Source organism: Lineus longissimus, chromosome 2, assembly GCF_910592395.1.
Source record: "Lineus longissimus chromosome 2, tnLinLong1.2, whole genome shotgun sequence".
Taxonomy (NCBI): domain Eukaryota; kingdom Metazoa; phylum Nemertea; class Pilidiophora; order Heteronemertea; family Lineidae; genus Lineus; species Lineus longissimus.
In genome coordinates this window covers 7,161,906-7,188,671 of record NC_088309.1, presented here as the reverse complement: position 1 = coordinate 7,188,671, position 26,766 = coordinate 7,161,906, and the positions used below count along the sequence as shown (strand labels likewise).

The window sequence follows — 26,766 nt, the reverse complement described above, 5'->3', positions numbered from 1 at the left end:
ATATTTCAGAGATATGTCGAGAACTCAAATGTAGGTTCATGTCTCAATGAGCTGATTAGCCTCGAGCACTGCGAAGTGCGTGCACGTCAAAAGATGAGGGCGAGTGAGGCCCTTTTCACAGCACTTGAAAATATATTCGAAGGAGTTGAAATCACGAATAGCGATCATGAAATAGAAGTGAGTATGGTTAAGCCTTGTCTTGGGATCCAGTGTAAACAGCTGCTGGCTTTGTAGGGGTTTCCTTTCAAAGTTTTGATGCTGGTAATGGCGTATTGAGAGAAAAATAGTAAATGTATCATTTGCGGCAATATCCCGGCAAAATGTCACCTGTGACTGCAGACACAAGAGTATTGCAGGCCTTGGAAGAGCTCTTCTAAATGTGTTAATTGGATCTCGTGTTTTATAGGTCTGAGTACTCCATACAAGCTTCTCATATTCTTAACCCCGACATATGGCCAAGGCACAAGATATTGTGATTTCACATCACATTTAAAGGCCAGGAAAAAGTGACTTGCCCGAGGTCGGCAAGCAACGTGTCTACATCAGCCTCATGTTTTGCTTGACGTCTGCCTTGTCTGTTTTGCAGTATGTGAATCATTCATATGAACGGATGACAGGGTACACATCTGAGGAGCTGATAGGGAAGAACCTGCGAGAGCTGCCAAAGAGCGACAAAAATAGCGACGACATGCAAGAAACGATACAGTCTCAGCTAAAGAAGGGAAAGGTACACGTCATGTCCAATTAGTGTGTTGATTTGCGTGCCTCGATTTTATCAAAGTCAATGCATGGGAACTTAATACTCCTTAGCGGACTGTGAATCGGCACCATGGTCGTAATGAGTGGGTACAGAGTCTGGCTGGTATGAACGTGGAGAGCCTGGCTGGTATGAGCATGCAAATGGGACCCAACCTCTCCTGATTCAAATTCCTCAGAGGCATATTAGGGGATGACTTCTGAGTTAGGTGCAGTCTTAGGAAGCACCCGACCTTTGTAATAAGCTAATGGTGTCTAAAAATGCTTTTTAACCCTTGACTCTGGGTCACATCAAATAGTAACTAAGAATCAAAAGAAAGATGCAGGGTTATAAGGAGGCCAGGGCGCATTTTTGGGGAGAAAGGGACAATTGCAGCCCCTTGGGATGGCAGGGTGGAGCACCCCTCTGGATATGCCTTGACTTAGGACTACTTAAAAATACAGCAGTCTTTCCCTAAATGCTCATGAATGATGGCTTCTCCCTGTGGTTCAAGCAAAGTATTACCCAAGCTATATTTCGCTGATTATTCTCCTATCCTCCGCATCGTCTTTGTCGCCATGCCAACGAGGACCAATGTATCCTAGGTAGGGTCTGTGGGTAGGCATGGTGGGTAGGACCCTCGGGAAAGATTCCTATTGTTATTGAATGCGTCGCTCGGGCAACGATTTAGTTGTCAGGTTAAGTTAGGTTTCTTTATCATGCTGTCTTGTTGTTGGGCTCATTTTTAATGGTAAAGGTTTCCCATGTTTCAGAGATGGGAAGGCGTATACTATATGAGACGGAAAAATGGTGAAAGTATACAGCAGCACTCAAGGATTATACCAATAACTGGACCTGCTGGGTAGGTGGCATTATCTGTGTTCTCTATAAGACCACAAGTAATGTGCTATTACCTTCACGTAAAAGGTGCGAGAACCCAACACGTGTTTGACATTTGGCCTGAGGTAGGATTGTGTTAAGCGTGGCTGACACTATAAGGGTTAAGAAGTCGGCTCTTTCTGTTAGTCCCATTAAAATTTTCATGATAAGACTTCACGACTCTGTTAGAGCTAACATGTTTTATACTGGTAATATACCATGTTGATTTCTCTGTCTTGTTACAGGCGAGTCCATCATCACGTAGCCCTCAAATCTGCGAGACTCGACATGCAGTTAGAACGCCTGAAGGATGCAGATCTCAACCAAATAGCCAATGGTGAGGCGTTAAGTATTCTTGCTGTGTCCATCCCAGATCGTTGGCTTTTTATTAGACATCGGGCGTACAAATTGACTTATAAATACTCTTTTTACGGTTGGGAAATCAGAGTGGGTCTGGCCATTGATATACATGTGCTATCAAAAGTTTTATCTCTGTAAGATTGTTAACAAGTCCTAGACCTATTGGTGGTGTTCTCAACCTCGAATTGAACTCTGTTCTATCTGAGGCAGTCCATCAGCTGTTTTGAAACCCAAAGTTTTCGAAATTGTGATCTCACTCAACCAGAGCCTGTTGTGAGGCAGGCTGTCAATCAGTATATCTAATCCTGTTTTAGATTGATATTACTGTCACAGCATTCTGCAATGAAGACATTTTGCAACAAGACATGTACATAGAATGAGGAGTTCAGACAGAAATTGATCAGGTCTGCCTCCTGTTGGCCTACAAGAGTACTGTGCTTGGAAACACTGTCATTGATAAGCAGTAAAAGAATAAGAGAAACTCCGTTCGAAATCAGACTTCATGGAATTTGAGAGCTTTTCCAAATCCAAGGACGAATATCAAAACGTCACCTAAAATTCGAAAGCTTATCAGAAATTCGCTGTTTTACCATTAAACAAAATGGCTATTTTATGCACGAGTTAGGATAGCAGGTGGAGGCCGCATGACAGTGTTGTGATATCTTGAACTACACTTTTACTCCAATTTCTTCTACTTGACACCTTAGTGATTGTACTCCTCCATTCACAAATACAAGGTCCATCTTGCTATATGATAAAAAATCACCGTTATTTGTTGAATTCTGGACCTTTTATTGGTGAATTAAAAAGCAGTAGAGCTTCCAATTTATTTTACAGTCTGTACATAGTTGATTTTAAAGGGGCACTATAGGAAATGGCAGGAATCAAGGGATCCAATTGGTGTTCTCCAGTTGACTTGGATGGGTATTGCTGGAGCCCAATGTCACGGTCTTGGGATGGGGTCAAGATGTGTGTGAGATAGTAGTAGACACATATCAGCTACTTGGTGAAACCTCACATGGCCCAGCTTGTTTCTGCCTATTATAGTCTCCCTTTATATAAAAACTAAGTGATTTCAGAAGTAGAGTGGTGTTAGCAGTCATCATATATCTTGTGGTTTGGAGACTGAGACATGATGTCATCTTCTCTCACGACATAATATGGGGAGCGCCCAAGAGAGAGTGTTATGAAGAAGATGACGACTTGTCAGTTTACATGAAGTTCTGTACAAATAGAATTAAGTATCAAAATCATGTCGTAACTTGATGCTATTTCTCGATAGGAAAGGGTACCTTCTTATTTCTGGTTATGTTTTTAACATGATATTCCTGTTTTAAAATGCCGATTACAGACCCTTTTGGATTGCGTCGAGATGATTTTAAGTCCCTTCGAAAGGGTTCGTATGATGTTCGCTCCTTGTCCAGTGATGGTCAGTAATTATTATTTATTGATAAATTTGCTTCGTAGTGTCGCTTCCATGCACGTGGAATGCTTGTACGGCTTCTATCAAAAAAACATTGTGAGCCTCCTTGTGATTTAGTTCCTCAACATTGGGTGGGTAGGGGAGTTTGCCAATCTAAAAAATGTTGATGCTGTAGGATAGCAGCGTTTTATCTAGGATTTTGGTCGGGGAGGCATAGTCACTTTGCCAGGGGAGAATTTTTTTCGTCATAGATTTGCATGAAAGAGATTTTTTTCAGCAACATCGGGGCGGGGAGGGGGGCAGTACCCCGGCCAGGAACTCCCCCTGATGTTGCTGAAAAAAATCGAGAGTAGCAGGTCCATCCTCCGTGATTCTTGCTTTCCCCACACACCCATCTCGGTGATCAACATAATGGTTTTAGGTGTCGGACATTTGTTGACAAACCAAATGAAAAGTGGAATTGTATTGAGGAAACCCTTTTGTCTTTTTGCACTGACTGAATCCTGGGACCGTCTCTTACACCAACTGCCTGCTAATGCACGAGCATTTACAGCTGCATTTTCTTTGTGTACTTGCTTCTATCTCTCAATATGCAAAAGGTTTTTTTCACTTTGTTGTATTTTCTTATGTTTCATTTAGTCATTTGATCTTTATTGTTAGTGTTGTCTCTACCAGTTTTGGGATGCCACCTCATTCTAAAGCCAAGTTTTCTGAACCTGGATCCCGAAAATGGCTAAATTTTTGCAGGCGTTTTATTTCACAGATTTCATAACATAGATTTGCGATTATTGTGAAAGAATATTTTTGGATTGGAAGAGCAGATGGGAAATTGTAATTCGTAATCCTCCAAACTTAACAATGATTTGCGAATCACAGAAATGATGAGGAGCAAAAGTTTTGGTATTTGATAAAAACAGTGTCTCAATTTCTAGGAATGGCTCTGGATCACAATATTGTAGGGAAGTTGGCAAATGTATGCCTCTTGGCTAAGAGACATGCCATTGCCCCGAGTTAAAGTTTGTCATGGTGATTACCTGCCCTGGGGATCATACCTCTTATAGAGAATCTGGCATGGGGCTGGTCATAATGGGAATTAAGCACGTCTTATAACTTCTAGATCCATTGACGACCACATTCAGATATGGCTGGTATGTGGTGTGCAGGTGCACCCAACCTGTTCCAATCATGGTAAAAATAGTGCATGTGTTGTCTTATGTCAGTTAGATTTGATTCTTTTAAGATCACTTCGGGATGCAGTAACTTGTAAATAGTGACCTAATCTTGCATCAACTTGTAGACAGTGATCTTATCTTGCATCTTTATCAAGCTGTCTATCTAACTGGTGTGTTTTGGTGTAAAACTTCCGGTTTGAGACATCAGCCAAAATACACTTGTGGGAGTTTTGGGCTTGGTTATTGACAAAAGTGCCCATCAGTTCTACCTTGGAGGTCTCTTTGGATAATTTTGACTTGAAGGTGCCACCATGATCAATAGACAGGTGACTGTGTGCTTGGATCTCTGTTGCTCAATGCAGTGCTTTTTAACAGCCAAAAAAACACCGCAGTCGAGCAGTCGCTCAACTGTTGTTATCAGGCAGTTGTGTTGGTGCTATGTCCTAACGCTGGTAGTGTAAATGAAATTAAATGAAGAATGTAATGCTTTGTTGAGCTAAACGCTGGGATTCATCTCAAACACCGATGGACAACTCGGTCCTGGATTCTTACAACTGATGACTGTGTTTGTTTGGGCTTCGAAAAACCATAGTATAGTGTGATTGATAGAAGTTTAATGATTGTGCTTCATTTGTAGGTGGTGTTCATCCTCTACCTCATCGAAGAGAATCCATGGCCAGAATACATTCAATGACAATTGAAGCCCCAATAACTAAGGTAAGCAATCATACACATGTTGCTCTATCGCAAGATAGCTAAGAAATCGCACACACCGTTCTCGATGGCTTAGTGGTTAAGGCGTCCACCTCCTTAACGGAAGGTCGAAGGTTCAATGCCCACTGTGGTAAACTCTTTCTGATGCAGCGGGTTGGTTAGCTGCCAGCTGGTTGAATATAGTGTACAAACTGCCTTTTCTAGAGAAATCTGCTCTATCTGGCAGAGCAGATTTATTTCATTTCAGGGACGTGTTAATTGAAGAACCCAGTGAGACATTCTAACAACCCCCTTCCGCTGCTATCACCAAACCTCAAACGTGTTAATATCACAAAACATGTATCGTGTTATCGCAAGGTCAAACAAATTTGTTGTTTTCTTCAGGTTATTTTTATATACCGTAGAAATAAACAATGCATGTCTAGAAGATATCGCATTTGTTGTTTACCAAGGCATTCGACAGAGGTTTCATCGAAAGGCTCGTGGCCGACACACTCTGCTTGTCGTTACTTGACTGTTTCTCTTTCTTCAGGTCATCAATATTATCAACGCAGCCCAAGAAAACAGCCCATATACTGTCGCCCAGGCATTGGATAAAGTCTTAGAAATACTCCGGTCGACCGAACTTTACTCACCAATATATACTCAGCAAGTCAAAGAGGAGGACCAGATGACAACCGATTTGGTTGGAGGCCTCATGTCGGTATGTATCACGCATAAAACAAGAAAATGAAAGGTTTTTTTTCTATAATTGCAAACCAGAATCCAACCAGTGGCATGATAAAGACATGTTTACAAATTTTGTGAAACTGCGTGGTGTACACAACTCAAGAAATGGTTGGTATTTCTAATACAGAATAACATAGTTTTTTGTGTTACAAATGTCCAGAATCCTCCAAAATGAATGTGTACTGTAATGCGTTTCCATAAGTAAATTGTGTTTTCAGACCTTTGGAAGAACTTTTAATTGGTGGGGATGGGCACAAATGATTATTTCAATTATCACACCTTGGATTTTGAACTTGCATGATTTTGTTTTTCCCTCTATGAAGTTTTCTTCGTATACATCACCTTTGTATAGTTCCTTTAGCTTACTGTTATGTACCATTCTTGACTGCTTGATCCCAGTTTTCTTGCATTATAAAGTTAATTACAATTTTTTGTTGTGCTTGTTAACATAATTTCTTATTCATCCCTTTCAATAATTATTGATAAGAGAAAAGCATCGGCGTTGACAATTCTTCTTTGCTTAGTTTGCACATATTAACTCTCAGGGTCAAATTCTGCTGCTTCACAATATGACTTTTATCGGCGAAAGGAAAGTCTATAAGTCGCACTGATGATTCTGTTGATTGAAGAGTGTCGATAGTCTATTTCACGAGAATATGGCACTCATATCAAGTCTGAAGTATCTAAACAAACTTTATTTGCCAAAATCGGACAAAGCATAACCAAGAGTGAGCCATTGAAGCGAATTAATGCCAACTTTTCCATACCATATGCCCATTTTTTGTGAAAAGGAGTATACAAAATGTAGTTGTAGCTTTATTTATTTTGCAATCTTGTTGCAGTGCATAAAGACAGTACAAAATACTGAAATGGTTAGTTGCGGCTTTGAATGCCAAAATGTGTAAAATTCCCAAAAACCCTTGAACTGCTGGCTTCACTTGACGTATAGTTGACATTATAATTGATATTATATTGCTTGGATACCGATGTCAGCCCAATGACCGAGGCACCATTCACACCCCAAAAGTCCTTTGGGTATCTGACATACCCCTGTTTGGAGTAAAACCAACACCAGAACATCACTGGTGTGCCAAGCAAACTACATACTGGAGGACCACTTTGGTAATCATAGCATCATCATTTTGGGCTCTTTTCCACCTTTATCAATGACAGCCATAAGTGTCAACCAAACAAACTTAAAACTATACTGGCATCTATTTTTAGGTGCTAAAAACATGTCATTTGAAACGTGCTGTTCATGGGTTTGAAAGGTTTCTTTTTATTATTAAATTGTCACCTCACAAAGACACGAGGGAGTTGTTTGTAAACTAAATATAGTGTTTCTAGATATTTCATCAATTATCGTGTTCCTGTCTGGTAGTTTCTCTTGCTGAATATAGTGCATCTGGAATATTCCATTCCATGGTCTTGTTTTGCTGTTGGGGGTGTCCCATGAAGATGGTGGGTGTTGTGTCTAGATGGGAACATGATGATATGTGATAACTGGATAAAAGAGCCTTCCTGAAAACACTGGTTGTTACAAATTTCTTCCTCGGAAAGTTAAAAGTGCTGCCTGATTCTTGGAAAACTGAGGAATTGATTCTCCAGGGCGATCATGGGGATCACGCATAATCATAATCACTCCTCATCCACATCTATTTTCTAATTGCATGTTGTTATTTTCTTTTCATTTTTGGCTGCACACTTGATGTACCTTTTTTGTTGTCACTCTCCACGCCGTCACCTTCATGTTACTCTTGTCTCATCTACGGATGTGCTTGTTGTTGCCTGTGCATGTGATTGACACCTCCAGCGAGGACACAGCGATGACATGATCAGGATTAGCGAGGTATAAAGACATCAGTTCAACCAAAGTTGGCTTGATACCGTCACTGGCTGCTCTAAGCTACTGCTCTTCTGAATAAGGTTAATTTCAAAACCTCTTAAATAAGTTCATTGTCATGTCATAAGTGGGTATTTGAAGTGGGTCTCTTTGTCATCATTATGATTATCTATGAATGTGTTACTTTTGCAGCAGGGAATAAAAAGACGACTTTCCAACACCGAAACATTTAGTGGATCTCAGAAACACCGTAAGTGGAACTTTAAACACCATTTTCTCACGGTCAAATGTGAGAATTCTGGCTCAAGTTGGAAAGAGAAACTTGAGGTAAATAGATCAGATGGCTTTCTTTGATATTGAACCATCGAAATCTAGGACAGCCGACTTGGTTTATACTGAAAACGGACTGGCTGTCTAGCGTGCATCTCAAAAATTCCAAACGCAGAAGAAGAAGAAGGAGACCAGTTAAATATTCTCTGATGGGGTTTATTTTTGATTGTAACCCTTGGGGCACTGGTTGATACTAGGGGAGACTGGAGCGGTCAGATATAGCGTGAGGGCCCCTTGTGTTTGGCATCTGTCGGCCTATGATAACTTAAAACCTAGTACCGGTACAAAAGTTTGTAATGTTCCATTTGAACTCGCAAATATGTCAAAGTGTTCACTCAATCCGATTAGCTTCGTCAGTGTTGAGCATGGGCAATTTGAAGGTGTTGTATTGTATGTTTGACTGTTTCTAATTGCAGACCACCACATTCCGTCTAGCCCGACAGGCATCAATTGTCTACAACAGATCCCGGAAGATATTCAGACAGTTCTCGAGTTGGAACAAAACTGGGCTTTTGACATAGTCGAACTGGAAAGACTCTCACAAAATAGGTAATTATTTTATTGAGAGTAAGCCTGCATTTGGTGTAATTCCTGTAAAATTCAGCCATGAAGTGGTTGGATGCCGCTTGCTTTATTCTACTCTCATATATTAAGAAATTGATTTCATTTTCCAGACCATTGGTGTACCTAGGGTTGAAAATCTTCAATCGCTTTGGTGTTGGTGAGTTTCTCCAAGTGAACGAGACTACACTCAGGAATTGGCTTCAGGTGATCGAGGCAAACTACCATTCAAGTAACCCCTACCATAACTCCACCCATGCAGCCGATGTACTCCAAGCAACTGCTTACTTCCTCGAGCGGGACAAGGTCAAGGTGAGATAACGGGCAGCATTCAGCACTCCTGACACATTTGTTGTGTGCCGCCATGGTTGGGCAGCACTTGGGGTTATTGGGAAGTGACTCTGTCTTTGGACAAGGAGAGGTCCAGTCCAAGGACCATGAAAGAGCATTGGTTCGGCCTACCCTAAGGATAATAAAGTGTTGTGCAACACCACTAGGCCTATCCTTTGGTATATGTGATCTGGTTCAACTAAGTACCTTTGGCCAGGATGATATGAAAAGCACTTTAACTGGCAATCTCTGACTAAGTGATGAATACTCCCAAATGCCATCAACCGAAGCCTTAACTACATGACCATGCTGTACCTCTTTCTATGTATAGATGAGACAAAAATTTGTCACGATTCCTTCATCTTTGCAGGGTATTTTTGACGAACTTGATGAAGTTGCATCATTAATCGCGGCCATAATCCATGACGTTGACCATCCGGGCAAGACAAATGCTTTCTTAGTCAACTCTGGCTCAGATCTTGCTGTGCTTTACAATGACTTGTAAGTAGATCGATCATGAATCGTTAACTTTTCATAAACTTGGCCGATTTGTAAGGCAGTACTGATTTAAAGTTGATAATACAGATGATATAGTAAATAACTGCTTTGCTGTTAATCTCTACAACTTGTTTTCTCTTGTGCAGGGCTGTGTTAGAGAGTCACCATGCGGCGCTGGCGTTCCAGCTGACAGGGAAGGATGACCGTGTCAACATCTTCAAAAACTTGGACAGAGATGATTATCGTGCGATCCGCCAAACCATCATCGATATGGTGCTAGCCACCGAGATGCAGAAGCACTTCGAACACCTGTCCAAATTTGTCAACAACATCGTCAAGGTGTACTGCAAGGACACAGACGATTCAGCTTCAGTGGTAAGTTAAGTTTACTGCTGTGGCCACATTAAGGATTAAGTTATTTTTGGGTTCCTGAAAGTGACTTGTAATGGTCTTCCATGATAGCCAATACAAACGCAACTGTTATTTATTTTAATATTTATATAAATTTTTAGCAAAGCGGTGCCGCTGGCGACCCCTTAACTGAAAGTCCATCTCCAAACAACGGCCTCTCAACACCTGAAAATAGGGGACTTATACGGCGGATGTTGATAAAGTGTGCAGACATCTCCAATCCAACTCGGCCATTAGAAATGTGTCAGGAGTGGGCACGGAGAATATCGGAGGAATACTTTAACCAGGTAGGTTCATGTAATGTGCACTTACTGTAAACTGGAAGAGTGTGCATTTTACTTGGGTCAAAACCAGAAAATGATTTGTGCGAAGTAATCAACTTTGGTGAGGGCCAATGGAAATATCTGTGCGCTCTCAACTGACAAAGCTGCTGGGTGACTGGTTACTCTGGTTGCCACATGATCACCTTACTTATCTGATGATGATAATGATCCAAACTAATTTTAATTGCACACCATTTTCAGACTGACGATGAACGATCGCGAGGTCTACCCATAATGATGCCAGTGTTCGATCGTAAAACGTGCAGCATCCCCAAGTCACAGATTAGCTTCATAGATTACTTCCTCACAGATATGTTCAACGCTTGGGATGGTTGGTTCTTTAGCTTAAGTATTATTAAATAAATTTGACAATGTTCCTGACTCTTCACAGACTGTTGTGGCAAAAGTTGCTTGCTCTTACATTCCTCTGCATTTGACTTTTCTGATGTGTCAGATCTGATGTACTGCCTGAAGGTTTACATTTCCTTCCTGTTTTTCAGAGTTTTCTGATTGCCCCGAACTGATGACCTGCCTACAGACCAACTACGTCTACTGGAAACAGCAAGATGAGCTCCAGGCAAAGGAGAAGGAGAAGGAACATGAAGAGGAGAAGGATGAAGACGAAGCCACTCAGGAGCAGACGTTAACGGAAGAGGACGAGAACGTTACAGAATCGAATGAAGCTGAAGCCTAGGCGTGCAGTGGTTCTAAAGGGTAAAGACTAATTTCAGAGAACATATGTGTCCATCTCGAAAACAAGGCGAAAGTGCTGTCCATTTTGCAACCAGAGTGTGCAGAATTGGACGAGGCTGTTGACTTTGCTAATAAGCCGGACAGAAATAGAAAAGAGCTGTTGATTCGACCATTCTGTTGGCTTGGCTGCAGGTTGATCGAGTTGGAAAAAGTGCCATTTACCCGGCCAGTTATGAGTTTTGCCATACAGGACAGAATTGGAAAAAGTGTTCTTAGTTTGCCGGGAGATGGATGGATTGGAAATTGTGCTGTCATATTGGCCATGAGTGTCTGCCCTCAAGATCCTTAACTAATGCATAAATTGGAGGCATTCAGATAATATGTCTCAATGATATGAATAACAAAGCCGGATCCGAGGTGAACAGGAGCGTAAGAGACCAAGATACATCTGCATCTAAGATAAGGATGTTGGATGTTTGACAACATGAATCAAATTGTTACCAGTCAAAGTCTATAGAACTGGGATGTACGTCAGTGAATAGAAAGACGGGTCCTGTAAGTACCCAAATCTAGGATATGGTCGCAGGATCAACGTGGATCCAATAAGTGTAAAATTTGGATGTGCATAGTAATGTGGATTGTGCATTGTGCCAAACTTAAAAGCTGTTTTAAACTTCTTAGCCGAATCTAGGATGTACAGTGTGGCTTATAATTAGGATTAACAGGGGTCTTACGAACTCTTGAAGACGAATCTAGCATCGACATTGTTCATTTTACCATTTTGTGGAATTTGTGTACGTGTACAGTAATCAAAAACTTGTTGACTATGTTTGTACAGACTTTTCTACAACTTCAGGTGAAATGTATTTGATGTAGGTTGCTGTGTTGTGCTACTACTTACAGTGTAGTTCAGGTAGCTGGCTACAAAATGCTATAAACTTTGATCTGGAAGATAAAATTACATGTATGTATAAATTGTTGCCGGATGTTGCTATTTTTGAGCGTGACTATCATGACCGGGATGTCCTACATCATTAATTGATAAAGACCTTTTTGCTAACATGGAACTCCGCATTCAGTCGGTTTCAAAGACAGGCATTTAAAAACTCATTTGAAACAACTTTGGGACTGACGCCTAGTTGAACGCTTCTCTCCACACCGAGGTTAAAGAGTTTGTGCTTTGATGCAAAGGCATATAGGGTGGCAGCTCTGGAACAGTCTAGACCAGATCCCACGACAGATGAACTCACCGGGAAAGTCCTATAAACTCATCTCCTCAGGAGAATTTAACTGACAAGTGGGGGCGGGCTGCGTGCTCTTTGAACATTTATTAAATAGAAACAGTGCCTAACCTAACACATATGACTTAACTTGAAAGAAAAATTGTAATGTAGCAATGACGAGGTAGTCACCGAACCCAAAAAAGCTTTTCTTGGCAGAATCTAGGTCACTTTGACATGACTGTGTGCGATCACGGCACTAATTCTCTGTTGGTATTGTGATGCTAAAACACCGATGCATATGAGTTGCTCAATAAGACAAAGATGATAATGCCCTTTACAAATTAAGCAGCAAATACACTTTACGTGCATCAGATCTTAATGTCAAGCATTGTTTGTCAAACTGCAATGCCAGAAAAAGGAACAACGGCATTAGGAATGACATGCTTGCCTCTGATAATCACAGGCATATTGACTTTGTACAGTAGGATTATTTAATACTAAATTTACTGTTTTTCTGATATCCAAATGTAGTTTGTGCATCATAGTAATGTGAAGATACCACGTTTTGACGTAACGTTACCACGTTTTGACATGACGTTACCATGTTTTGACAAATGTACTCTTTCAACTTTTGTATGACGTCGTAGTTGGAGAATGTTTTTCTTGGTGGCGCTAATATTTGGTGCGGACCCATCATTTATATGATGTTTTGACTCTCGGGTGGCCATAGTGTTTACGACCAACTGCTAGGCAGTATTTAGTGTGTATAGTCTGATTAGTTACTGTGATGATGCCGAGCTTTAAGAGAAGTTACCGGTAATTGGGATCATGTGCTCTTGGGATTTGTACTTGTTCTTAATCATGGTAAAAGGGGGAGTAGTCATTTTCGTCTTTTAAAGGGAAAAGAAGGGTGTGGGATTTAGTTGGAAAGAAGATAACTGCCCAGATTGCCACATGTATCTCCTTTAAAGGGACAAGAAGGGTGTGAGATTCAGTTGGAAAGAAGATAACAGCTAAGATTGCCACTTGAAAATATACTTATTGGAATTGCTTATATGGACATTTTTATATGAAAGTTGGGCCCCCCTTTTCGTCCCTTAGTTGAGAACTGACACAATCTGATTGGCAACATTGTGGGCTAGAAAAAAGAAATTTTGGAGATTGTCCCTGGTTCTTTATTCAGAATTTGTCTGTGCGTCATCTACCTGTTATTCTGTAAGATTCAGTCTGAGCCATGTCATTGTGACCCGTTACATCAAATCGGGTAGTAAACCGCCAGGCCGAGTATTGAGCAGTCGCTGACAGTATAAAATTACGTCAGTTTTGATCCATGATAAGCCCCGTAAACCCATGCTTAAAGCATTCTGCTATTCAGTTTTGAAAAAAATTATTTCAATATTATTTTCACCCCTGGAACAGCTCAACATCCCCAGTTCAGCTGTAAACAGTGCTGGTAAAAACTGTTTTCTCCAAACATGTCAATATCTATGGATGGCTACTCAAAAGTCAAATACCCAATGTTTAAAATCAAGCTTAAAACCTATCTACATGTGGATTACTCCATATATCCGAAATGCGACTTGCTACCTATTTTGATGAGATGAGTCACATACATATCCCAGCCTGAGTTTATACTTTTATTGTATATAGCATGTTTTAAGAAATTATAATTACCCATCTATTTTTGGCATTTCAGGAATCAACACAGTCTTAAATTATTATCTTTTCAATTTTTCTGCCAAAAAACTTTACATGTAATGTCATTGCTTAATAGTTTGACTGACGTTTTTTGAGTAGTACTGCACAGTTGAATTAATGCTTGTGTAAATATTGGTGTACATGTGTCTTGTTTATAGTACATTTAGGTGCTCTGTGCTGAACTTTAGTTCCCTTTCCTAAATATAATAACAATTTCTGAAGACCTCTTTGAGACGTTCATCTGAGATTCTCCAAGATGACAGACAGAAAATCATGAATCTAGAGGATGGTAATTATGGAGTGAAGGTAGGACTTGCAACACAATGTAAAGTCGAATGAAATGAAAGAATTTACCCTAAATTAAATTTTGTCATGGTTTGAAAATCTTTGACTACAATTTTGGGCAGTGGAGTACTTCCTTGAAGTCCTTGCACAGTTCCTTTGCGGGGCTGTTGCTCATGTTACGTGTTGGTGTCTTAGTAGATGTAAGAAAGGTTGTCTGTTCATCTGTACATACATGTACTGCTCTATTTGATGTGATGTAAACCTTTTTAATGGTCGTTATTTGACCTTGTCCCTCCTAGTTGTTGGTACTGTTGAGCTCGTTGTAAGATTATATATGACCCATCACATAAAATTGGGAAGTAAGTCTGTAGACCGAGTTTTGAGAGGTCACTGACAATGTAAAATGATATCCATTTTCATCTGCTTTCAGATTTTAAGATAATAAGCCTCATTAGAAAACATATTCAAGTTTTCTTCCAGTTTGGCAAAAATATGATTTAAAATACTTTAACTCTGTATGCCCCATATGCAATTTACTACCCATTTTGGTGTGATGGGTCACATATTACAAACATATAAGGGAGACACGAAATCTCTTGAGGAATTCATTTGAACTATGAAATAAAATCATGTGGCAGTGTAAGCCTTGGTGGAAAAGGCATGTATATTGGGGTTAATTTTGGTTACTCTTCAACTCGAAAGTATATACATGAAGGGCCGAATTTACGAAGGGTGTTTAAGAGTTAGACGCGTGTAAATTCTACATAATCAGTTTCAGGGCCTAATGCGGTTTTCATGAAGAAACCCTTCAAGGCCCTGACTCTGTCTATTCAGACATTAAACGCTGTTTTAAGCTAAACACCCTTTGTAAATTCGGCCCGAAATGTTTGAGATGTGGTTCATGAACATTTTGAAAACTTTCTGCAATCAAGCGACGGTCTATATCCCCACTGCAAGAGGTATCGTGGATCTTCAGGACAATTATGTAATTTTGTTTTGCCTCAACATCTAAAAATGTTTATGAGCAACAACTAATTTGTATTTACCCAATCTTAGGGTGATTAAGTTTGTCTGTTGATTGTTATGCGCCAACTTTATATCATAGTTGAACATTGTTACGAGTTTGTGTTAGGGACTCAGTGCCAGGTTCTTTAGAATAGTGTACATATTTTTCGATCCTACATGTTTTTTGGGGTTAACAAAAACAGTGTTTACTTGACCGGGGATTGCTCCAACAAATGTTCAAGTTGATATTACCTCTTTCATGACATAGTTACGAAAATGAGTTTACTATCATTAGTCAAACAATAGACCAGATTGTGCCTCTGAAGCGAGTAGTTTGGGCTATGAACATTTGTAATATGCCTACTTGAATAGCACCAAACGCCAGTCTCTTTACTTCGAATACATCGCCAGTACTGTTAAACTACGAATTATTATTGTTGGCCTGGCTCCTGAGCAAGTATAGAGCATTTAATAGATTGTATGCCTCTGTCTGTTAGAGTGTCAAACATGACATGATGTCTGGTGCCCGCATTTCAGGATAGAAATGGCACGGAGAAGTTTTTGAGTGGGAATTTGAGCACGATCTCTGCAACCTGGCGAATGAAAAATCGGAATATTTTTCACATCGGTCTCCAACTGCGTGTGGGCATTGTCATGCATGTCAAGATGACGATCTCTGCAACCTGGCGAATGAAAAATCGGAATATTTTTCACATCGGTCTCCAACTGCGTGTGGGCATTGTCATGCATGTCAAGATGTTTACCTTGTTAAACCCCTGGGGTATAAAGGTCGAGGGAAAGGGGTCATCTTAGGTGGTGTCAGAGTCTACTAAGTGACATTCAAGTTTTGAGAAAAATGGGTCGGTGCTGGGTACTCAACTTATGATTTTTCATCATAAAGGAAAGTGGAGTGCAGCCGACTCTGAGTAAACTGATGAAGCTACATCAACGAGTCCCTGTCAGAATAAAGTGTTCAGTGTCGGAGGTGTTACATACACTTAACTCATTTTTGCCCGAATTGTCACTTAGTCGACTGGTTCTCACTGCCTCACTTTATCCCTTGCTGGATGAGCAGCACAGTTGGAGGTTCTTGTATGACGTATGTCGTGAATTATGTACTAGAAGCTGAACGAGTAAACACATTTAAATCAAGGGTTTTGGAGTTGGGCTTTGTATCCGTTATTGTTATCCTCTATTATTGTATCCTTGCAGGAATAAGGTCAATTCCTAAGCCTGACATCTTGAATCATCAAGATCTCCGTTTGCGTATGACCTCTTGATCTCACTCCATCAAGATGAAGTCTTGCTTTGAAAGTCTGTATTTATTTCACCTTGAACTTGTCTTGCTGATCAAAAGAGAGATTCCTCTTGTTGTTGTATGGACTACTTGTTACATTGTCCTCCAGATTTGATGTTGGTAAAAGAGCCAAAGAATGTACATAATTTGATAGTTTGTGCGTTTTCTGTGAATCGTCTGCATATATCTTTGTAAAATGTGATATCAGTAACTGTCCTAAGTAATAATGACAGGTCTATTTATATTTAATAAATAGAGAGTATTATTATCTGAAGTTTATTTTGGTTTATGCTTGTTATTTGCTCAATTAATTCGAAGGGAATAAGACAATCTTGTTCCGTGGTGTGGCGATCTTGTTCCAGGTTGCCGCATTTGGAACAAAATATCGTTCTATTTATTCCATGTATGTGTGTAAATATATGTTTATATAATATGTATATATAATTTGTCCCTAACAAAGATGTACAGTGCGTAGCGAGGCACATAAGTGCCTATTTGAATGTTTTGAGCCTGTAATTAGCCTAAGCGACGGTAGTGCTGTCTCGCGGCAGAAAATAGAACTGAAATCTTCGCCCAAAACTTTCAGTTTTCCTTGCTACCGGTAGACAGCACCACTGTCGTCCGAGTCAATTTCCATTGAGCATGCCTTCAGACTCTAGGCCTTTTGCCTTTGCATAAATTAAATAGAACCCTGGGTCAATGAAATAAGATGCAAGGTGTGGATTTAATAGGCCCTTTATCTAATATGTCCCTTACAAAGATGTACAGTGCGTAGCGTGGCACATTAGTGCCTGTTTTGATGTTTAGAGCCTCGAATTCGCATAGGCGACGGTAGTGCTGTCTCGCGGCAGAAAATAGAACTGAAATCTTCGCCCAAAACTTTCAGTTTTACTTGCTACCGCTAGGCAGCACCACTGTCGTCCGAGTCAATTTCCAATGAAATTGAGCATGCCTTCAGATTCTCTTTAGGCCTTTTGCCTTTGCATAAATTTAATAGACCTCTAAGGCCAATGAAATGAGATACGGGGTGGGGATTTAATAGGCGCTTCAGCTAATCTTGCATGTACTGGGCTTATGAATGACCCCCAATACAGATCTACCATTTTCATTCCTTTTCATGGACAACATTTCATTTTTGAAGGTGATTGTGATGATGATTACCCCTCAGAAAATAAGGTAAAACTTCTTGTTAGAGTATCAGCTGGTGCTGGATTTTGATTGCTTGTGCCTCTTGACCGGCTTTTCCCAAAATCTGTAATTTGGAACTCTGTAGCGAAATGGGGCAAGTTGAATGTTATTTTGATTTGGCACTCCAAGCAACGGGTCTACTAGATTTTATGTTCTGCTGTGGTAGAGGGGACTTCCCCAACGACATTATCATAACCAAGAGCATGGACTAGTCACAGGTTGTGACATTGTCCCTATTAACCTGTTTGCAACATAGATGTTACTAGATAAATTGGAAACGAGGTCATCACCGCCTTCCTTTGCAGAGATGTTGGCCAGATCTTCGATCTGCAAGGCTTGGGTGAATAAGGGGGCTTCTCGGTTGGTAAACTTTCAAGGGGGTCGAAGATTTTGGGTGTAGACACCAACCTGACAAGATTTTTATACAAAGTAGCTTGACCATCATCACAGGTTGTGACATTGTCCGTGGCTCGATCATCACCTCTTCGTAAATGCTCTTGGCTGGGACAGACCCAAAACAAATCACAATCATTAGTTACCAGGACAGGCAATGACATTGTCCCATTCAGGGGACCACCAGATTAATCTGATATTGATACCCAACTTAATTTGAAGAAGACACTGATACCTGAAAAATACAGGGAGCATATTCTTATGTGCATCTGATTTTGTGATTCATTTTGTTTCTTCTACAGCTCTAATCTAACAATGCAAGGCCACATACACTAAAGCAAACAAAATGACAGCTGCATAATCTTGCAATTTTTATTCCGATAATTAAAAAAACAATTAACAATGTACAGCTTTTCTAATTGCAAACAGTGCAAGATAAAGACAGTTTGTAGGCCTAAATGGGCCTGCTAGCAGTAAAATTTTATCACAGGAACTATTAAATCCCAAAATGATTACAATCTCGAGACAAAGACCAACTGAAGGGATCAAAACCTTCGTAAGCCCTTAATGAGCAACTAATTCATAAAATTACAAACAGGATTTATCTTACAACTGTACTGTTCCAAAGAAAGAGCCAAGTCTGCACATAATAACTGGTATGCAGATTTACCCGCGAGGCAGAAAAGACTTGAACATTGCCACCGCATTAGGAGTGTAGCAACAATATTGCTTCAAAGCAAGAAATGAATCTGCACATATTTACTGGTATGCAGATATGCCAGCAAGGCATCAAAACCTTCGTAAGCCCTTAATGAGCAACTAATTTATAAAATTACAAACAGGATTTATCTTACAACTGTACTGCTCCAAAGAAAGTGCCAAGTCTGCACATAATTACTGGTATGCAGATGTGCCTGTTCGACAAAAAGACCCTGAACACTACCAGGCAACACTAATTTACAATTGACATGAAAGAGTATACAGTTTGAAGGAAAGCCACATAACTATTAGATAATTGCCCTCTGTACTGGTGATAATCAGACTGGCCTGAAATTCTCATTATCGACCACTCCTCAGTGGAAATGAATCCAACAAAAAATGGGGTCATTGTATACAGTGGTACTGTATTACCCCGATGAGAAGCACTTTACTGATGTCCCCCACTCTCAACTAAGATATTTGTGCATGTACCGGTTTGACTACGGGCTGAAGTTGACGATGTACTCCTGATGGAGCCATTGGGTGCTTCGCCCGCTCATTGACCGAGGTATGGTGACCTGGAGACAGTGACCGGATTAGCACTAGTTGGTCGAAGGACACTTCACAGGGCGTCAATTCGCAACTTCTCATCATTTTTAAGGCACGACCCATTCACGTGGACCAAGTTTTACCCAGAAACCTACTCCTTACATAGCGTGGGGTACCAACCCACCGCAGATTCAGGAGTGTGCAATGGTTTCGGAATATCCTACACCCAATTGTGCTGCCCATTCGCAATAGGTTTAACCACCGTCATGAACCCCTGACATTGCCATCTCTCAGACAGTAACAGGCAATGGTGCAATCTGGCTGCAAATTTTTCCCAGAGGGGCGGGATATTGATTTATTTCAGACCGATCAGAGTGTCACAAGTTCAGAGCGAAATCACCCGACAGTTATATGGAGTTGCACCAAAATGCACACTCTTCATTTCATTTGTAAATAGGCATCGATTATTTTTGTTACATTCAATGGACCCAGTCCTACAATCTCAGGAAGAGCCAAATCTGCACATAAATACTGGTACGCAGATTTGCCCGCGAGGCAGAAAAGACTTGAACATTGCCACCGCTTTAGGAGTGTAGCAACAATATTGCTTCAAAGCAAGAAATGAATCTGCACATATTTACTGGTATGCAGATATGCCAGCAAGGCATCAAAACCTTCGTAAGCCCTTAATGAGCAACTAATTTATAAAATTACAAACAGGATTTATCTTACAACTGTACTGCTCCAAAGAAAGTGCCAAGTCTGCACATAATTACTGGTATGCAGATGTGCCTGTTCGACAAAAAGACCCTGAACACTACCAGGCAACACTAATTTACAATTGACATGAAAGAGTATACAGTTTGAAGGAAAGTCACATAACTATTAGATAATTGCCCTCTGTACTGGTGATAATCAGACTGGCCTGAAATTCTCATTATCGACCACTCCTCAGTGGAAATGAATCCAACAAAAAATGGGGTCATTGTATACAGTGGTACTGTATTACCCCGATGAGAAGCACTTTACTGATGTCCCCCACTCTCAACTAAGATATTTGTGCATGTACCGGTTTGACTACGGGCTGAAGTTGACGATGTACTCCTGATGGAGCCATTGGGTGCTTCGCCCGCTCATTGACCGAGGTATGGTGACCTGGAGACAGTGACCGGATTAGCACTAGTTGGTCGAAGGACACTTCACAGGGCGTCAATTCGCAACTTCTCATCATTTTTAAGGCACGACCCATTCACGTGGACCAAGTCTTACCCAGAAACCTACTCCTTACATAGCGTGGGGTACCAACCCACCGCAGATTCAGGAGTGTGCAATGGTTTCGGAATATCCTACACCCAATTGTGCTGCCCATTCGCAATAGGTTTAACCACCGTCATGAACCCCTGACATTGCCATCTCTCAGACAGTAACAGGCAATGGTGCAATCTGGCTGCAAATTTTTCCCAGAGGGGCGGGATATTGATTTATTTCAGACCGATCAGAGTGTCACAAGTTCAGAGCGAAATCACCCGACAGTTATATGGAGTTGCACCAAAATGCACACTCTTCATTTCATTTGTAAATAGGCATCGATTATTTTTGTTACATTCAATGGACCCAGTCCTACAATCTCAGGAAGAGCCAAATCTGCACATAAATACTGGTACGCAGATTTGCCCGCGAGGCAGAAAAGACTTGAACATTGCCACCGCTTTAGGAGTGTAGCAACAATATTGCTTCAAAGCAAGAAATGAATCTGCACATATTTACTGGTATGCAGATATGCCAGCAAGGCATCAAAACCTTCGTAAGCCCTTAATGAGCAACTAATTTATAAAATTACAAACAGGATTTATCTTACAACTGTACTGCTCCAAAGAAAGTGCCAAGTCTGCACATAATTACTGGTATGCAGATGTGCCTGTTCGACAAAAAGACCCTGAACACTACCAGGCAACACTAATTTACAATTGACATGAAAGAGTATACAGTTTGAAGGAAAGTCACATAACTATTAGATAATTGCCCTCTGTACTGGTGATAATCAGACTGGCCTGAAATTCTCATTATCGACCACTCCTCGGTGGAAATGAATCCAACAAAAAATGGGGTCATTGTATACAGTGGTACTGTATTACCCCGATGAGAAGCACTTTACTGATGTCCCCCACTCTCAACTAAGATATTTGTGCATGTACCGGTTTGACTACGGGCTGAAGTTGACGATGTACTCCTGATGGAGCCATTGGGTGCTTCGCCCGCTCATTGACCGAGGTATGGTGACCTGGAGACAGTGACCGGATTAGCACTAGTTGGTCGAAGGACACTTCACAGGGCGTCAATTCGCAACTTCTCATCATTTTTAAGGCACGACCCATTCACGTGGACCAAGTCTTACCCAGAAACCTACTCCTTACATAGCGTGGGGTACCAACCCACCGCAGATTCAGGAGTGTGCAATGGTTTCGGAATATCCTACACCCAATTGTGCTGCCCATTCGCAATAGGTTTAACCACCGTCATGAACCCCTGACATTGCCATCTCTCAGACAGTAACAGGCAATGGTGCAATCTGGCTGCAAATTTTTCCCAGAGGGGCGGGATATTGATTTATTTCAGACCGATCAGAGTGTCACAAGTTCAGAGCGAAATCACCCGACAGTTATATGGAGTTGCACCAAAATGCACACTCTTCATTTCATTTGTAAATAGGCATCGATTATTTTTGTTACATTCAATGGACCCAGTCCTACAATCTCAGGAAGAGCCAAATCTGCACATAATTACTGGTACGCAGATTTGCCCGCGAGGCAGAAAAGACTTGAACATTGCCACCGCTTTAGGAGTGTAGCAACAATATTGCTTCAAAGCAAGAAATGAATCTGCACATATTTACTGGTATGCAGATATGCCAGCAAGGCATCAAAACCTTCGTAAGCCCTTAATGAGCAACTAATTTATAAAATTACAAACAGGATTTATCTTACAACTGTACTGCTCCAAAGAAAGTGCCAAGTCTGCACATAATTACTGGTATGCAGATGTGCCTGTTCGACAAAAAGACCCTGAACACTACCAGGCAACACTAATTTACAATTGACATGAAAGAGTATACAGTTTGAAGGAAAGCCACATAACTATTAGATAATTGCCCTCTGTACTGGTGATAATCAGACTGGCCTGAAATTCTCATTATCGACCACTCCTCGGTGGAAATGAATCCAACAAAAAATGGGGTCATTGTATACAGTGGTACTGTATTACCCCGATGAGAAGCACTTTACTGATGTCCCCCACTCTCAACTAAGATATTTGTGCATGTACCGGTTTGACTACGGGCTGAAGTTGACGATGTACTCCTGATGGAGCCATTGGGTGCTTCGCCCGCTCATTGACCGAGGTATGGTGACCTGGAGACAGTGACCGGATTAGCACTAGTTGGTCGAAGGACACTTCACAGGGCGTCAATTCGCAACTTCTCATCATTTTTAAGGCACGACCCATTCACGTGGACCAAGTCTTACCCAGAAACCTACTCCTTACATAGCGTGGGGTACCAACCCACCGCAGATTCAGGAGTGTGCAATGGTTTCGGAATATCCTACACCCAATTGTGCTGCCCATTCGCAATAGGTTTAACCACCGTCATGAACCCCCGACATTGCCATCTCTCAGACAGTAACAGGCAATGGTGCAATCTGGCTGCAAATTTTTCCCAGAGGGGCGGGATATTGATTTATTTCAGACCGATCAGAGTGTCACAAGTTCAGAGCGAAATCACCCGACAGTTATATGGAGTTGCACCAAAATGCACACTCTTCATTTCATTTGTTAATAGGCATCGATTATTTTTGTTACATTCAATGGACCCAGTCCTACAATCTCAGGAAGAGCCAAATCTGCACATAATTACTGGTACGCAGATTTGCCCGCGAGGCAGAAAAGACTTGAACATTGCCACCGCTTTAGGAGTGTAGCAACAATATTGCTTCAAAGCAAGAAATGAATCTGCACATATTTACTGGTATGCAGATATGCCAGCAAGGCATCAAAACCTTCGTAAGCCCTTAATGAGCAACTAATTTATAAAATTACAAACAGGATTTATCTTACAACTGTACTGCTCCAAAGAAAGTGCCAAGTCTGCACATAATTACTGGTATGCAGATGTGCCTGTTCGACAAAAAGACCCTGAACACTACCAGGCAACACTAATTTACAATTGACATGAAAGAGTATACAGTTTGAAGGAAAGCCACATAACTATTAGATAATTGCCCTCTGTACTGGTGATAATCAGACTGGCCTGAAATTCTCATTATCGACCACTCCTCGGTGGAAATGAATCCAACAAAAAATGGGGTCATTGTATACAGTGGTACTGTATTACCCCGATGAGAAGCACTTTACTGATGTCCCCCACTCTCAACTAAGATATTTGTGCATGTACCGGTTTGACTACGGGCTGAAGTTGACGATGTACTCCTGATGGAGCCATTGGGTGCTTCGCCCGCTCATTGACCGAGGTATGGTGACCTGGAGACAGTGACCGGATTAGCACTAGTTGGTCGAAGGACACTTCACAGGGCGTCAATTCGCAACTTCTCATCATTTTTAAGGCACGACCCATTCACGTGGACCAAGTCTTACCCAGAAACCTACTCCTTACATAGCGTGGGGTACCAACCCACCGCAGATTCAGGAGTGTGCAATGGTTTCGGAATATCCTACACCCAATTGTGCTGCCCATTCGCAATAGGTTTAACCACCGTCATGAACCCCCGACATTGCCATCTCTCAGACAGTAACAGGCAATGGTGCAATCTGGCTGCAAATTTTTCCCAGAGGGGCGGGATATTGATTTATTTCAGACCGATCAGAGTGTCACAAGTTCAGAGCGAAATCACCCGACAGTTATATGGAGTTGCACCAAAATGCACACTCTTCATTTCATTTGTTAATAGGCATCGATTATTTTTGTTACATTCAATGGACCCAGTCCTACAATCTCAGGAAGAGCCAAATCTGCACATAATTACTGGTACGCAGATTTGCCCGCGAGGCAGAAAAGACTTGAACATTGCCACCGCTTTAGGAGTGTAGCAACAATATTGCTTCAAAGCAAGAAATGAATCTGCACATATTTACTGGTATGCAGATATGCCAGCAAGGCATCAAAACCTTCGTAAGCCCTTAATGAGCAACTAATTTATAAAATTACAAACAGGATTTATCTTACAACTGTACTGCTCCAAAGAAAGTGCCAAGTCTGCACATAATTACTGGTATGCAGATGTGCCTGTTCGACAAAAAGACCCTGAACACTACCAGGCAACACTAATTTACAATTGACATGAAAGAGTATACAGTTTGAAGGAAAGCCACATAACTATTAGATAATTGCCCTCTGTACTGGTGATAATCAGACTGGCCTGAAATTCTCATTATCGACCACTCCTCGGTGGAAATGAATCCAACAAAAAATGGGGTCATTGTATACAGTGGTACTGTATTACCCCGATGAGAAGCACTTTACTGATGTCCCCCACTCTCAACTAAGATATTTGTGCATGTACCGGTTTGACTACGGGCTGAAGTTGACGATGTACTCCTGATGGAGCCATTGGGTGCTTCGCCCGCTCATTGACCGAGGTATGGTGACCTGGAGACAGTGACCGGATTAGCACTAGTTGGTCGAAGGACACTTCACAGGGCGTCAATTCGCAACTTCTCATCATTTTTAAGGCACGACCCATTCACGTGGACCAAGTCTTACCCAGAAACCTACTCCTTACATAGCGTGGGGTACCAACCCACCGCAGATTCAGGAGTGTGCAATGGTTTCGGAATATCCTACACCCAATTGTGCTGCCCATTCGCAATAGGTTTAACCACCGTCATGAACCCCCGACATTGCCATCTCTCAGACAGTAACAGGCAATGGTGCAATCTGGCTGCAAATTTTTCCCAGAGGGGCGGGATATTGATTTATTTCAGACCGATCAGAGTGTCACAAGTTCAGAGCGAAATCACCCGACAGTTATATGGAGTTGCACCAAAATGCACACTCTTCATTTCATTTGTTAATAGGCATCGATTATTTTTGTTACATTCAATGGACCCAGTCCTACAATCTCAGGAAGAGCCAAATCTGCACATAATTACTGGTACGCAGATTTGCCCGCGAGGCAGAAAAGACTTGAACATTGCCACCGCTTTAGGAGTGTAGCAACAATATTGCTTCAAAGCAAGAAATGAATCTGCACATATTTACTGGTATGCAGATATGCCAGCAAGGCATCAAAACCTTCGTAAGCCCTTAATGAGCAACTAATTTATAAAATTACAAACAGGATTTATCTTACAACTGTACTGCTCCAAAGAAAGTGCCAAGTCTGCACATAATTACTGGTATGCAGATGTGCCTGTTCGACAAAAAGACCCTGAACACTACCAGGCAACACTAATTTACAATTGACATGAAAGAGTATACAGTTTGAAGGAAAGCCACATAACTATTAGATAATTGCCCTCTGTACTGGTGATAATCAGACTGGCCTGAAATTCTCATTATCGACCACTCCTCGGTGGAAATGAATCCAACAAAAAATGGGGTCATTGTATACAGTGGTACTGTATTACCCCGATGAGAAGCACTTTACTGATGTCCCCCACTCTCAACTAAGATATTTGTGCGTGTACCAGTTTGACTACGGGCTGAAGTTGACGATGTACTCCTGATGGAGCCATTGGGTGCTTCGCCCGCTCATTGACCGAGGCATGGTGACCTGGAGACAGTGACCGGATTAGCACTAGTTGGTCGAAGGACACTTCACAGGGCGTCAATTCGCAACTTCTCATCATTTTTAAGGCACGACCCATTCACGTGGACCAAGTTTTACCCAGAAACCTACTCCTTACGTAGCGTGGGGTACCAACCCACCGCAGATTCAGGAGTGTGCAATGGTTTCGGAATATCCTACACCCAATTGTGCTGCCCATTCGCAATAGGTTTAACCACCGTCATGAACCCCTGACATTGCCATCTCTCAGACAGTAACAGGCAATGGTGCAATCTGGCTGCAAATTTTTCCCAGAGGGGCGGGATATTGATTTATTTCAGACCGATCAGAGTGTCACAAGTTCAGAGCGAAATCACCCGACAGTTATATGGAGTTGCACCAAAATGCACACTCTTCATTTCATTTGTAAATAGGCATCGATTATTTTTGTTACATTCAATGGACCCAGTCCTACAATCTCAGGAAGAGCCAAATCTGCACATAATTACTGGTACGCAGATTTGCCCGCGAGGCAGAAAAGACTTGAACATTGCCACCGCTTTAGGAGTGTAGCAACAATATTGCTTCAAAGCAAGAAATGAATCTGCACATATTTACTGGTATGCAGATATGCCAGCAAGGCATCGA

The 26,766-nt window shown here is 41.3% G+C and overlaps 1 protein-coding gene across 7 annotated transcripts in view; it reads left to right on the top strand.

The window, feature by feature from the left end:
* Positions 1 to 16,778, top strand: part of LOC135482455 (high affinity cAMP-specific and IBMX-insensitive 3',5'-cyclic phosphodiesterase 8B-like) — a 56,119-nt gene extending 39,341 nt beyond the window's left edge. For 4 of the 7 annotated variants that reach the window (XM_064762457.1, XM_064762462.1, XM_064762463.1 and 1 more), the window contains exons 6-21: positions 10 to 177; positions 587 to 727; positions 1,510 to 1,598; positions 1,861 to 1,952; positions 3,327 to 3,404; positions 5,208 to 5,287; positions 5,817 to 5,987; positions 7,827 to 7,862; positions 8,049 to 8,106; positions 8,603 to 8,735; positions 8,861 to 9,059; positions 9,448 to 9,578; positions 9,722 to 9,950; positions 10,088 to 10,273; positions 10,511 to 10,640; positions 10,810 to 16,778. In XM_064762457.1, coding sequence (XP_064618527.1) covers positions 10 to 177; positions 587 to 727; positions 1,510 to 1,598; positions 1,861 to 1,952; positions 3,327 to 3,404; positions 5,208 to 5,287; positions 5,817 to 5,987; positions 7,827 to 7,862; positions 8,049 to 8,106; positions 8,603 to 8,735; positions 8,861 to 9,059; positions 9,448 to 9,578; positions 9,722 to 9,950; positions 10,088 to 10,273; positions 10,511 to 10,640; positions 10,810 to 11,003 — 2,115 coding nt within the window. In that variant the 3' untranslated portion in view covers positions 11,004 to 16,778. Of the gene's footprint in view, positions 1 to 9; positions 178 to 586; positions 728 to 1,509; positions 1,599 to 1,860; positions 1,953 to 3,326; positions 3,405 to 5,207; positions 5,288 to 5,816; positions 5,988 to 6,855; positions 6,886 to 7,826; positions 7,863 to 8,048; positions 8,107 to 8,602; positions 8,736 to 8,860; positions 9,060 to 9,447; positions 9,579 to 9,721; positions 9,951 to 10,087; positions 10,274 to 10,510; positions 10,641 to 10,809 lie in introns of all 7 variants that reach the window. The other 3 variants (XM_064762459.1, XM_064762461.1, XM_064762460.1) reach the window with 3 other exon arrangements.
* Positions 16,779 to 26,766: the final 9,988 nt, after the last annotated feature.